At 53.2% G+C, this 13195-nt stretch overlaps 1 protein-coding gene across 2 annotated transcripts in view; it reads left to right on the top strand.

Annotated features, from left to right (window-relative positions):
* Positions 1-13195, top strand: part of DPP6 (dipeptidyl peptidase like 6) — a 795051-nt gene that overhangs the window by 662220 nt on the left and 119636 nt on the right. For both annotated transcript variants that reach the window (XM_061166191.1, XM_061166192.1), the window contains exon 8: positions 2728-2848. In XM_061166191.1, the coding sequence (XP_061022174.1) occupies positions 2728-2848 (121 nt within the window). The remainder of the gene's footprint in view (positions 1-2727; positions 2849-13195) is intronic.

The raw sequence follows: 13195 nt of genomic DNA on the forward strand, positions 1-13195 counted from the left end.
GTAGAACCCAGACTCCCATTGTAAACATGAACATCTTCAAAGCAAAACGTGTTGTTCTCTACAACTTGTTCCCTTTTGTTTTCCTTCCATTAAAAATGCAGCCAATGTGAAAATGGATTTAATGTCTATCATAGCAAATTTTACTTATTCAGAATATTAATTGGCTATGGTCTGACTTGATTCAAAAATGCATTGTTAGGCTTAGAACTCATAAAGAGAAGTTAAAATTTCATAATACATCTTTACCCTTCGGCAAACTTGTAAGAACAGCTGCAGAAATTAAACGAGGATGTGTACTTGTGTCTGGAAGTTTTCCAGCTCATTTCTGGTTGAAGGGAATGTTTAAGAGGCAGGAGGCCTGAGCAGGAAGCTGATACTTGACGAGTTTTCAGCTCCATCCTTCCGTGAGAATCGTCTGTAGGAACTGCCCTTTCGGCATAATTTTGTTTAAAATGTCAATATTTGCGCTGTTTCCTATGTTTGCAAAACACCCTCTCACTGGCCTCGTCGATGACACTGACAATATACTTTTTTAGAATTTCTTTAAAAAAGATTGAGTCCTGTTCTTGGTCCACATAGCTCTGCTTCTACAGACGTTGGAGATTTGCTTCCCCCTGGGGGTGGAAGGCAGGGCATTTAGACACAGAAAACACACGCAGAACTGACCAGGGCCTTGCGAACAGGCTGATTCGTACTGCAAGAGCTCCGGGAGACGTGGAATTTTTTCCTGGGCCATTGTTGCATAGACTTGGCTGCACTTTGGAATCACCTGGAGTGTTTCTTTAAAATACTGATGCCAGGGTCCTGCCCCTAGATTCTGATCTTTGGGCTGGGTTCCTGGACCTGGCGGTAGGGTTTTCAGAGCTCCTCAGATCATTCTAACACGCAGCCAAGTTTGAGAGCCGCTGACCTAGACCACCCTCCTCCCCAGCCCCAGAGAATTTGAGATTGACCCTAGGTCAGAGCTGTAACATCGCCCAGGGCACCCCAGTGCTGCACATGGGTCACCCAGCCAGCAGCCGGAGGACCTCCCTGCCTCCTCCACAACTGCACTGGCCACACTCAGGACGTCCTCCCCGCTGTCCCTGCCTGTCCGCCTCTGTTCACCTCCATCCTCACTCCTGCGGTGACAGGCTCACGCCTGCCCATCCTCCCCGCATCCTCACGGCCCTGGGCTCACCTGCAGAAAACCCACGCCAATCCTGGCACTCCCTACTCAAGCCTCAGCCAAGGCTTCCCGCTGCCCCTGGGGTCCTGTGCCCGCCAGGATTCTGGTCACTGGGAGTGCGTGCCCAGTCCCCCCAGCCCTCCAAGCCCACGCCTGCCTCTGGCTTCTCGCAAGCCGTTGGTCCGGTCATCTCGTTTCTCAGCCCCCTTTCCTCCTCCTGCTCCTTGTTCAGATTGCAGCCTAAAACCCACTTTCCTGGAGCTCTGACCCTTGCCACAACCCTTGGTGAAACTTGAGGACGTCGTGCTCTGTGAAATAAGCCGGACACAGAAGCACACACTCTGCACTTTTCCATTCTACGAGGGCCCCGGAGTCGTCAGGTGCATAAGATGCAGAAAGCAGAACGGTGGATGCTGGGGGCAGGGAGTGCAGTTCGTGTTTCATGGGAGCAGGGCTTTAATTTTGCAGGATGACAAGAGTCCAGGAGATGATGGTGGTGACAGTTGCATGACAGTGTGAGTGCATTTACTGCCACCAAACGATGCACTTAAAAGCAGCCAAGGGGGAAGATTTCATGTCAAGTGTGTTTTACCACAATTAAAAAATATATACTTTTCAGTCCCTTTCTCAGGCCCGTCCTTTGGCCCTAAGTTAGTGATACCGTCACATGTCCCCGCGTCTCGTTTGTCCCCGTCAGAGCATTCTCCTGTTAAAGTTTGTCTCCTTTACCATACTGTAAGTAGGATAAAAGTGCACAATACGTCCCACCTCTCATCAATGTGCCATCTCAGGATTGGCACAGAGTAGGTGCCCCCTAAGTGGTAGTGGTGTCCGACTTTGCAACCCCATGGACTGCAGCACACCAGGCTTCCCTGCCCTTCACTATCTTCAGAGTTTGCTCTAACTCATGCCCACTGAATCCATGAGGCTAGCTAACCATCTCATCCTCTGCTGCCTGCTTCTCCCAATAAGTGTTAGTCACTTCAGTCGTGTCCGACTCTTTGCAACCCCATGGACTGCAGGCTCCTCCGTCCATGGGATTCTCCAGGCAAGAGTACTGGAGTGGGTTGCCATGCCCTCCTCCAGGGGATCTTCCCGACCCAGGGATTGAACCTGGGTCTCCTGCACTGCAGGCAGATTCTTTACCGACTGAGCTACCAGGGAAGTCCACTAAGTAGTTTTTAGTAAATATTGAGTGAGTAAGTCTCAGGTTTCCAGTTTCCCAGCCTCCCCATTCATAACTGCTAGGGAAAATACAATTGCTGACACAGTCAATGCATCTTGATGTTAACACCCCCAAGGGTTTCAGATCAGTTGTCCAGTTGTGGTAAATGACAGCATTGGGTGAACTGTGTGTAGTTTGAGGCTCTAACTGACCCTCAGTGTAGATGGTGTTGGAGGCAGGTGAGCCCCAAGGGATCTTGAGACTCTTGTTCTGTCAAATAAACACACCAGGAAAATACCAACCAAATGGCTGGTTTGGGGTTTTAAGAACACCCTGTTTGTAACCGCTTCCTTGATTAATGTTGTGGTTTTTTTTTTTTTCTCTTTCCAATTAGATATTTATCTTTGAGAACAATATCTACTACTGCGCGCACGTCGGGAAGCAGGCCATCCGCGTGGTCTCCACTGGCAAGGAAGGTGTGATTTACAACGGCCTCAGCGACTGGCTGTATGAAGGTACGCGGGGGGCGGCCGCCGCTGCTTCATGGCAGTTCGTGCTGGTGACGTGGACTCTTGTCAATTAAGCTCCGGTTTCTGGAACTTCGGCTAAATTCCAGGGGGACTGTGGAGCCCTGGGGAGCCGCAGGCACCTGGCAGCAGCCTGCAGTGTCGGTCCTCACCTGGTGACCAGGTGTTCTGGGCACCCACCAGCCTGTGCCATACTGGGGGTGACCCTGGAGCAGGCAGGGTCCAGACACCAAGGTCCTCTGCTCCCTTTCCAAGAGGCGGGGCGCCTGCTTCTGCCTAGGGAAGACGTCAGAGGGTAAACCCTCCCGGGTCAGGGTGACGTGCTGACCTGCGTGCATCCATCCACCTCCCTGGGCGTTTCCTGCCTCTGGGTGCCAGAGGACTCCGGCGGTGGGTGTTACTGAATCTCTGAAATCTGAGTGAGCAGCTTGCTTCTGAAGCATTATTCATCCGTCTCCGTGCTGATGAGAACTTTGCTGTGATGGTAACGGTCACGTGTTGATTGCTGCTAGCTGCCAGGCACCATGCTAAGTGCTTTGGTGCCTGTTAGCACCTCCTGTCCGCTGCCGTAGTCCAGACTGCTGTGAAACCAATAGAACACCATGGTCTGGGTGGCTTGAGCACCTTCTATCTGTATCACATGGTCATGGAGGCTAGAAGTCCAAGATCAGGGCTGTGGCGGCGCTGATGTCTGGTGAGGGCTCTCTTCCTGGCTCGCAGACAGCCACCTTCTCCCTGTGTCCTCACAGGATGGGGGTGTGGGGGGAGAAGGAGGGAGGGAGCAAGCTCTGGCCCCTTCATTCCTCTGGTGGAGCACTCATCCCATCACGGAGGCCCTGAAGGCCCCACCTCCAGACACCATCACTGTGGGAATTCAGGTTCCCCATGGATTTTGTAAGGTCACGGACACCCCATCCACGGCGCCCTCGCGTTCTGAGATGAGCGTGTCACAGACGTTTCACCGCGGAGGCGCGGTAAGAGTAGGTCATCCGCCCGAGTCAGCACGAGGTCAGGGGAGATGCTCTCGGGGGGTGTCACTGTTCAGCTGCAGGACTGCTCCCCCTGGAAATGCAGGTGTGGACGGGCGCCAGGCTGATGGCTGGTGCTCATCTCTGCCTTCCCTCCTGAGAGCTCATGATCACAGCAGGAGTCCACCGTGCTGGGCTGGACCAGGGGCTCCGGGATACCTGGGCGTGACCAGGCCCGGAAGATGTCCTGTTTCGTCGATGTGGTGCGTCCCTTAATCTGGCCTCTGCCTTGCAGGGGCTTTTATATCCTGAAGGATAAAGCACAGAGACACGTACGCTCAGTCCCACTTCCCACTGTAATCTCATTGAAGCCACTGAGGCTCAAGGTTCTGTGACTGGGTTTCCATTTTTTTTAATTGAGATGGAAGTCGTCGACAGTTAAATGCACAGTTCCAAGGCCACGGTTTGATGGGCTTACTAACACGGGCATTGTGCAACCCTATCAAGACGTAGAACGTGGGGCTTCTCTGGCAGTCCAGTGGGGAAGGATCCACACCGCCCTGCCGGGGGTGCAGGTTCGGTCCCTGGTTGGAGAACTGAGATCCCGCATGCCACGTGGCACAGTCGAAAAATAAAATAGATGGTAAGAATAATAAAATAATTTCTGAAAGGAAATCCTTTAAAAGACACAGAACATTCCGTCATCTCAGAAGGTCCTCCCTCTGCTAAGCCCCTTCCCAGAGGCCACCACGGTCCTGATCCTGTGCAGCTGACTTCCTGGCTGAACGCGGGAACGCCCATCACAGCTGTCCCCCTCCCTGTGGTCTCCCCGGAAGCCCCAGGATTATTCCATCATGGCCACCACTGCTCAGAGCACCCACGATTCTGGTTCTGAGCTGCATTTCAGGCCCCAGGAGAATCAACCTTGAGGTTTCATTGGGTTCATACAAGGGTGTCACTGGACGAAATGGTGTCCACCACGCTTCTGCTGTCCTGCAACAGACAGCCCTACAAGTGGCAGTGGGGTCAGGGCAATAACCCCACGGCCCCAGAGAGAGAGATGGGGCGCTGGGGTCCCAGCAGGAAGAGCCTCAACCCTCTCTAGGAATAATCTTTAAAAATCCATCACCAGGTAATGGAGAATATCTTTTTTAGTATCATCCTAAAAAAGAAAAAAAAAGAAACAACTCATTGCCTTGCAATTCAAGGAAAGATTTTGCTTGAGCAAATTGGTTGAAAAGAAATGTTTCTTTAGGGCATTTACAGGGAATTGGGCTGGTGTGATAACAGGGCCCCAATGTTCTAAATCAGTCACAGTTGACGTTCAGCTCAGTCTGGTGAGTGCTGTTCCCTGGAACATTATATATGCTGAATCTCAGCTCCTTTTTAATAATGGAAAGGTAAACTCTGAAGGCTGCCTTTTTCTAATCTGTAACTTAACTACTTCACCTCCAAATGCTCTTTTAAAAAAATGGTAGGGGGCAAGATTAGGAGACCAAAAAATACCCTGAAAGCATTTGCAGGGTGCCTGACTCACTCGGAAATGTTGGTTCTGAGAAGAAACAGAGTTTACATAAATTCTAAGCCACTCCACAGCCCATAGGCTTGTTGGCAGTCAGATGCCACATTGATTTGTTTTGTTTCCCAGAAAGGATCTTTTGAACATATTGAATGTTTCAGAATATCAAGGGCTGAGGAAGAGGAGGAGGAGATGTGGGGGCTGCCAGGAGACCCCATCCCTCAAGCCGAGGTATACACGCACTCCGTAGGAACCTCCCTAATTCACTGAAGCGGCCCCCACACCAGGAAACGTGCCCTCAAGGCCATCTGCAACGTCGGACCATGAGCCTCACTGACTGCAGATTCCCGCCCTCATGGCGGGAATCTTGATGAGCAAAGTGCATATTTTATTCTTCTGGGCAAATGTCATGCAGTTACATAGCATTTTGATTTTAATATGAGGTTAAAGACGACTTAAAAGTGTCCCACAACTCTTTTAAGGCTTACTAAGGTCAAGTTGGGTTTCCCAACTTGATAGGTCTGATGGTAAAGAATCTGCGGCAATGGGGGAGACCTGGGTTTGATCCCTGGGTCAGGAAGATCCCCTAGAGAAGGGGATGGCTACCCACTCTGATATTCTTGCCTGTAGAATCCCACGGACAGAGGAGCCTGGCAGCCTACAGTCCACGAGTTTGCAGAGTTGTACGTGATTGAACAACTAACACTTTCACTGTCATTTCACAGTTGGTTACCCAGAAACTAAAGGTGTATTCAGTTTTTGAGAACTCAGAAAGGGAGATTCTGTTAAGAATTGATACTTTCATGCAAGTCTGAGTGATTTTGCAAAGCTCCTAATATGTAAGCATATGAGGAAAGGGCTGAATTGTCCAGATTTTTATGAAAGATTCATGGTTACCAGTGTTACAGAGATGGTTGTATTTTCCAGTTGATACTGTTTTTATTATTTCCATTTTGATCATTGCCATCACATACACGAGGTATTTGGGCTTCCCAGGTGGGACCAGTGATAAAGAACCTGTCTGCCAATGCAGAAGATGTAAGAGACATAGGTTCGATTCCTGAGTTGGGAAGATGCCCTGGAGGAGGAAATGGCAACCCACTCCAGTGTTCTTGCCTGGAGAATCCCATGGACAGAGGAGCCTGGCGGGCTACAGTCCATGGGGTCGCAAAGAGTCAGACACGACTGAGCGGCTAACACTATACTACTATAGTGGTACAGCACAGATTTTTGGGCCAATAATTTTTCAATAATGAAACTTCGTCATTACCTGTTTTGCCATCTTATGAGACATCCGTGCCCCTCTTGCCGAGACAGACAGATGCATGTGTGTGTGTTATTTAGTCTCTCGGTCGTGTCTCTTTGTGACCCCATGGCCTGTAGCCCACCAGGCTTCTCTGTCCATGGGATTTCCCAGACAAGAGGACCAGAATGGCTTGCCATGCCCTCCTCCAGTGGATCTTCCCAACCCAGGGATCGAACCCATGCCTCCTGCATCTCCTGCTTTGGCAGGTGGATTCGCAAGGAGACAGGGAGTTGACTGGGGAAATGGCTCACACAGGAAGAAACACTGTCATGACCAGATTGCAGAGCTCCCTAGGGTAGTTTGAATATGTGTACTTTCCATGAGAAATATGTTCCCATAAAGAAGAATTCTTCTCAAATCATCCTGGTCACCCCAATCGTTCCAGATTCCCTAAAATGAAATTCTAAGTCATAGTCCCCATGGAATGTGCCTTTGTCTTTGACTAAACTTGTGGTTTATTCCATGCTTGGTGAGCGGTGTGTGCGTGCTGACCTGTATACCTAAGCTCCCATGTCCCCTGCCCGAGCTCTATACTTCTCATCAGTGGATCAAGCCTGTGGGGTCCACCACGGCCACAGCGTCCAGTGGACAGCCCTCGCCCGGGACTGTCAGATGCAGGCATAAGACATACTGCACACCAGGCTTTTATCAGCAAGAAAGTATTTCTGACGCCTCTCGCACTGTTATTAAAACTCGCCCCCATATACTCATTTTGATCCTGATGTTTTGCAAAGCTTATGGAGTCACTCTGAGTGTGCATTCTTGATTGAGTTTTTCAAATGCTAACATCTCTGAAGTACCTGGATCCGGTACTTCAGTCATTAGCAGACTGCATCCTGTTGGTAGACACGCCCATGGAGCCTCATTCTGGCTGGACCGATAGTTTTAGAGACAGTTGCATGGCCTGGAGTTCAGTGGACTGAGAGTCATGTTCACTTCTGCATGCTCTTATTCAGACCTTGGATTTGTAGTTCTTTGGATGTGGTTGTTGGTTACTTCTCTGATTTACCTGATGGGAGGGAAATCTTGATCAGACCAGGAAATCTCCCAGAAAATTGCCCGCAGCTTGGGGTGGGCTTTACAAAGCCCTCTCCTGTGCAGGCGGCAGAGCTGGGGGGAGGGCAGGGTCTTTGCAGCTGCCGTGCCTGCCTTTGAATCACAGCTTCACCATGTGAAAGCGCCCTGAACCGGAATGAGATTTGAACTCTTTGGGTCTGTTTTCTTATCTGCAAGACAAGCGTGATGACCATCTAGGTTCCCTCAGGTCATCGTGGAAATTAAATGGACTGATTCGCTTACAGTTTGTAGAACAGCCCCTGGGACTAGTGAACTGCAGCTGTTGCTGTTGAAGCTACTGTTATTCTTTATCTTGTAATTTTAAAAAACCAGTGGCTTCCCTGCTGGCTCAGATGGTAAAGAATCCACCTGCAATTCAGGAGACCCAGGTTTGATCCCCGGGTCGGGAAGATCCCCTGGAGAAGGGAACGGCAACCCACTCCAGTATTCTGGTCTGAAGAATCCCATGGACAGAGGAGCCTGGCGGGCTACAGTCCACGGGGCCGCAAAGAATCAGACACAACTGAGCGACTGACTCTTTCACTTTTCAAAAACTAGTCACATAGCAGGTACACACCTCTCTCATCTGGCATTGTCAGCAACCAGAAGCGCAAATGTGTGGTCCATTCTCCTCCAGCATTGGTGTTAAGAACTATTGATCTATTCACTCGTGAGTTATTGTCTCCATATGTCTATGTAGGAAGCGCAGGCTTCCTGCTCCCTCTGAAGAGGAGGTCTGTGCAGATATGAATGTTGCCCTGGAACCTTCTCTCTGCATCAATCGGCGTCCCCGAGCTGGAGGCGTGCACCCCTCACCTGACAGCCATTCACCCGTGAGCACCACGGTCACGTCACTTGGTAAAGAGTGTGCTTCAGGGTGGCTTGTAGACATTGCATACTTAAAAATGCATATTCCAATTCGCCTGTGGCTTCTAAAGAGGGGCACGGGCATGAAAGTGATGATGAGAATACCGGAATTTAATCAGCCTCCGGGGGAGCCCCCGACCCGGGAGGTGCTGCCTGGACCAGCAGCGGTGCCGAGTGGCAGGCGGCAGACCTCTAGTCCAATAAGGCAGCGCTTTCAGGGTTTGAAATGAAATGAGCATTCTTCCAGGGTAGCCGTCTCCAGCTCCATGAAGCAGTAGTGACCTGGACTCGGGCAGCAGGGGGTCTTACCTTGTAGAAAGACACAGAAGAGGCCACAGCTAGCTGTCCAGTGGGGACCGTCTCGGGTCTGACGCAGGGCTGGACGAGATGCTTCGGTGTTGGTTCATTGCCTCTGCACTCTCTCTCAGCCCGGCGAGACGTCCTCCTGTTTCTAGGTCTCTGCATGTCAGCGCAAGGACAGGGGTCCAAGGCAGGGAGTGAGACTGTCGGGCCTGTGGGGAGATGCCGCCGGCCAGGCCGCATCCAGCTGGCCCCCAAGGGTCCCCTCGCCCTCCCGGCCGGTCCAGCCTCACCTGGATCCTCCGCTTCCTTCTCCACCTTCGAGTCCTGTCACACCCCTCCACCCCCGCCCATATGCCTCCCCGCCGGGACGGTCCCTACACACGGCAGCACCCCCCGATCCTTGCTATGTGGCCTCGGCTCCAGGGCTCAGGTGCAGGGTCCAGGCACCCCCCACCCAGGGAGCTCAGCTGCCCTCCTCTTTCCCACTGCCGTCAGAACCTCCGCACACTTCCTTTAGCAAAAATAGCAGGCTGATCACTGAAGAGCCCCGGGAGCAGTTAATCTCACTGTAACAATGAGCCTCACTTTTCTTATCCCCAAAGGAGGCAGGAGAGGTGTCGGGAATGGAGACAGTCCCCTTACTCGGGACCGAGGGGTGAGGAGGGGGCGTCACTCCAGACCGCCTGCTAATAACACCGCCGGTCGGTGCTGGCCCGCGGCAGGTGTGTCTCTCTCTCACCCACTGTCTCTTCCACGGCCTGCCCCACACGACTAAACAGGAGTGAACTTCTGCCACAGCCGCGGTAACGTGGGCTCAGAAGCGTTGCGTGACTTCTCTGCAGTCACACAGCCAGTAAGTGGTTCCAACTTGGCCTCCTCACCACACGCCCATCGTGTATAAAATGCTGCATGAACTTCTTGCAGATTAAATATAGGCCTGATGGATGCCCGAGGGGTGAGCGGACCACCCATCACCTCGGCAAAGTCCGCTTGCACCTCCGACACCCCCAGCTCTGTGCCAGGCGCTTCTCGGCGTGGGTGTAGGTGCATCCCTGAGCTGCCACGCAGCCACTGGTGACCTTGAGGAAGTCATGTACCTCGTCTGACCTTCAGGTTCATCGTCTGAAAATGAAGAGCTCAGATACCTTCCCCAAAGAATTAGTGTGAAGCTGGATGACAGCATATCCGTGAGAGTGAGGCGGAACCACATGGGTGTGGTGGGACGTGTCATCCTGAGGCTGTGAAATGTCCCATGAGAATCCACCTCCCGCCCAGCTGCTGGCGGGCGTAGCAGGGTCTCAGACGGCCATGTGTCAGGGTTCGACGAGTGTCTTCCACAGAGGGGCAGAGGTATTTGTAAGGCAAAGGTCAAACCCGGGCCCCCCAGACTATGGCACCCCTAGAGCGCACGGCTGAGCGCAGGGGAAGGGTCTGGAAAGCGGTCTGGATTTCTCCCGAGAGAAGCCCACAGAGATGTCCTTGCCTGTCATCTCCTTTGTCTTGCTCCTTGGGTCCACCACCCTCTGAGCACCTGGGTGACCAGTAGCTGTGGTCTGTGGTCACTGTTGTATCTTCCTGCCTCCCCCCTCCCCGGGAGCACTCAGGCGAGGCTTGCCGTGGAAACTGTGATGAATGGACTGTCCCGTCGTGAGGATGGGGCGTCAGCCTGGGGGATCTCCGGGGCCTCCCCGGTGGTTTTCCACTAGAAAGCTGATATGGTCTAGGCCGGCACAGGGCGAGACCGCAGTGCCGGCCAAGGAAGAAGCGATGTTCTGTCCAGGACGTCAGGCCCGGGAGGCCGGGGCAGGGGCCAGAGCCCCCCCGACAAAAACAGCAAATGCTGGCACTCTGATCAGGAATTTCCTCCAAGTTCAGTGCTGAGGGCAGGGCCCTGACCTGTGCTTTGCAGCCCAGCGTCCTCCCTGGACTAAAATAAACCCGGTCAGAGAAGCAGGAGAAGATGCCAAGGTCGGGCAGGGAAACTCTAAAACAAACCCACAGGGGCTTCCTCAGGGGTCCAGCAGTGAAGACGTCACGCGTCCACTGCAGCAGGTCCAGGTTCAATCCCTGGTTAGGGAGCTAAGATCCTGCAGGCCATGTGGTGTGGCGAGCAAGCAAACAAATAATAAATTAATTTTAAAAAATAGGAAACAAGCCAGCAAAGCAAACCAGATGCCACCTCTGGGATTCACAGCAGGAGAGTCGCTCATGCCGCCCACATCAGGGTGGAGGTGGGGGGTCTGCTCCCCGAGCTCACCCGGGGCGCAGGCAGCAGGCCCCGCCCAGCCCAGCGTGGGTGGGGTCGGAGGCACTGTGCTGGGCCTGGAAATGACACCGCTGGGCAGCCCTGCTCGCTGCTCGGTTGCCAAGACCAGGGCCCAGGACGCAGTGCCAGCCGCCGGCCAGACGCGGGAGAGGACGGCAGGTGGAGACCCCGCCCTGCAGGTTCCACGGCGGGGCCGCAGACCCCAGATCTGGAATCAGCAGGAGAGGAACTCCTGCAGGGCCGGGGGGGCCCTGAGGGTCAGAAGACCGAGCAACAGGTTTAGGGGCACCCAGGGGTTGCGGGTAGTGGTTGCAAGACTGCCGCAGTGGCCATCCCCCGGACGCCAGGCATGGGGGCGTTGGTGGGGCGGACTCTGGGTGAGGGTGCCTTGGCCTGCCCAGAGCACTCGCGAAGACGTTAGTGAGGCGCTGCAGGTAGCAATGCCGCACCTCCCCCCCCCCCCATTGGACTGCTCAAGAGACATCTAGGGGTGTAGCTTTTTGTCGTTGCAAACTCACCTTGCATGCGTGGTCGCTCCCTTCAGTTGTGTCTGACCCTTTGTGACCCTGTGGACTGTAGGCTCCTCCATCCATGGGATTCTCCGGGCAAGAATACCGGAGCGGGTTGCCATTTTCTCCTCCAGGGAATCTTCCCGGCTTGGGGATTGAACCGGCATCTCCTGCGTCTCCTGCTTCGGCAGGCGTGTTCTTTACCGCTAGCGCCACCTGGGAAGCAGACTCCGCTTATTTCACACCTGACGGCTGATAGGTGAGGGGCGTGGGTGGAATCACTGGCTGGTAGGTCTCCCCTACCAGGTTGATCAGTGACACAGGTACCTGTGGTCAGCGCTCTTCTTCTCCGCGTCTCCTTGGAGTCCTTACATTAATGGCTGTGGTTCCCACTGAGCAGCCCCTGACGGCAGGGGAGAGACCCCGGGACCGGCAGGCCCCCTGGAGCTGGCCATCGTGTGACGCCATCTGGGTTTACTGCAAGCCCCGGGCTCACAGAAACAGAAGCCGAGTCTGCCCTTGACAGTCCCACGTGGGCCTTGTGGGTCCCTGATTGTTCTAATTCAGCGTGAAACAAAAGTCAGGAGAAGGAGAACTCTGAGGGGAAAACGTTCTCTCCACGTGTGGGAAGAATTCCCACTGGTCTTGAGAAATGTTTCTCACAATTAATTACCTAATCCTGAGAGATTCTGATAAATAATATACAATGCTCAGTGGTTAGGCTTTTAAAGCTCTTTAATTATGCATCGATTGTGGGATTAAGACCCACACATCTCCATCTTTTGGTTGTGCAGTTTTAATGAAACTCAGGTATCGCTGGCTGAAACCTTGACGCTCCTGGACAGCCCAGATCCTTTTAGGCTTTTCTGTTTCCTAAAATCTCGTGAGGACTTGAGACGCTCTACCCCAGTGTCGAGTCTTGTTAATGTTTGTGTTCCACCAAAAGGCAGACTGCAGATGCTTGAAGGAAGACATGTGGGGCTCTGTGCTTGCATGTGCTCGAGACATCATCTGGGCCCAGAGGCCAGGGTCCTGCCCCTGCACTTTCCCACCGAACCCGCGTCCTGACCTCTTTGCGCTTAGTTTCTTTTCTCTGCTCTGCCAGCCTCACGGGACAGACGGATAACGCTGCCCACCTCCCTCAGCTGTGTTTTCATACATAAATGTCAGGGGGGAACTCTCAGTGTGACGGCGTGAAGTCTGTACGCACATGAGGTGACTTTGCGATGCGCTGTTTACCTGACCTCGGCTTTCCTGGGTGGGTGTCAGGAGCAACACGCCCCGATTATAGACAGTGGGGTGGGGGCCAGCACAGATGCCCCCTTCCTCTGCCCCATTCTGCCCCCACCCCCCGCAGGACACACGTGCGCTGGGAATTCAACAGGGGTTCTCATCTGCCTTCTCCCTGCCCCTGGGGAGGGGCCTGCCCCCGCTTCCTGGGACCCCCTTTTCCTTTCTTTCTATACAATCTGCATTTTCAGTGTAGTTTTTCTCTTTGCTCAGGGCTGCCTTTGGGAAGGTTTGCGGGGCAGGATGGGGGT

This window comes from Dama dama, chromosome 18 (genome assembly GCF_033118175.1).
Source record: "Dama dama isolate Ldn47 chromosome 18, ASM3311817v1, whole genome shotgun sequence".
Taxonomy (NCBI): Eukaryota; Metazoa; Chordata; class Mammalia; order Artiodactyla; family Cervidae; genus Dama; species Dama dama.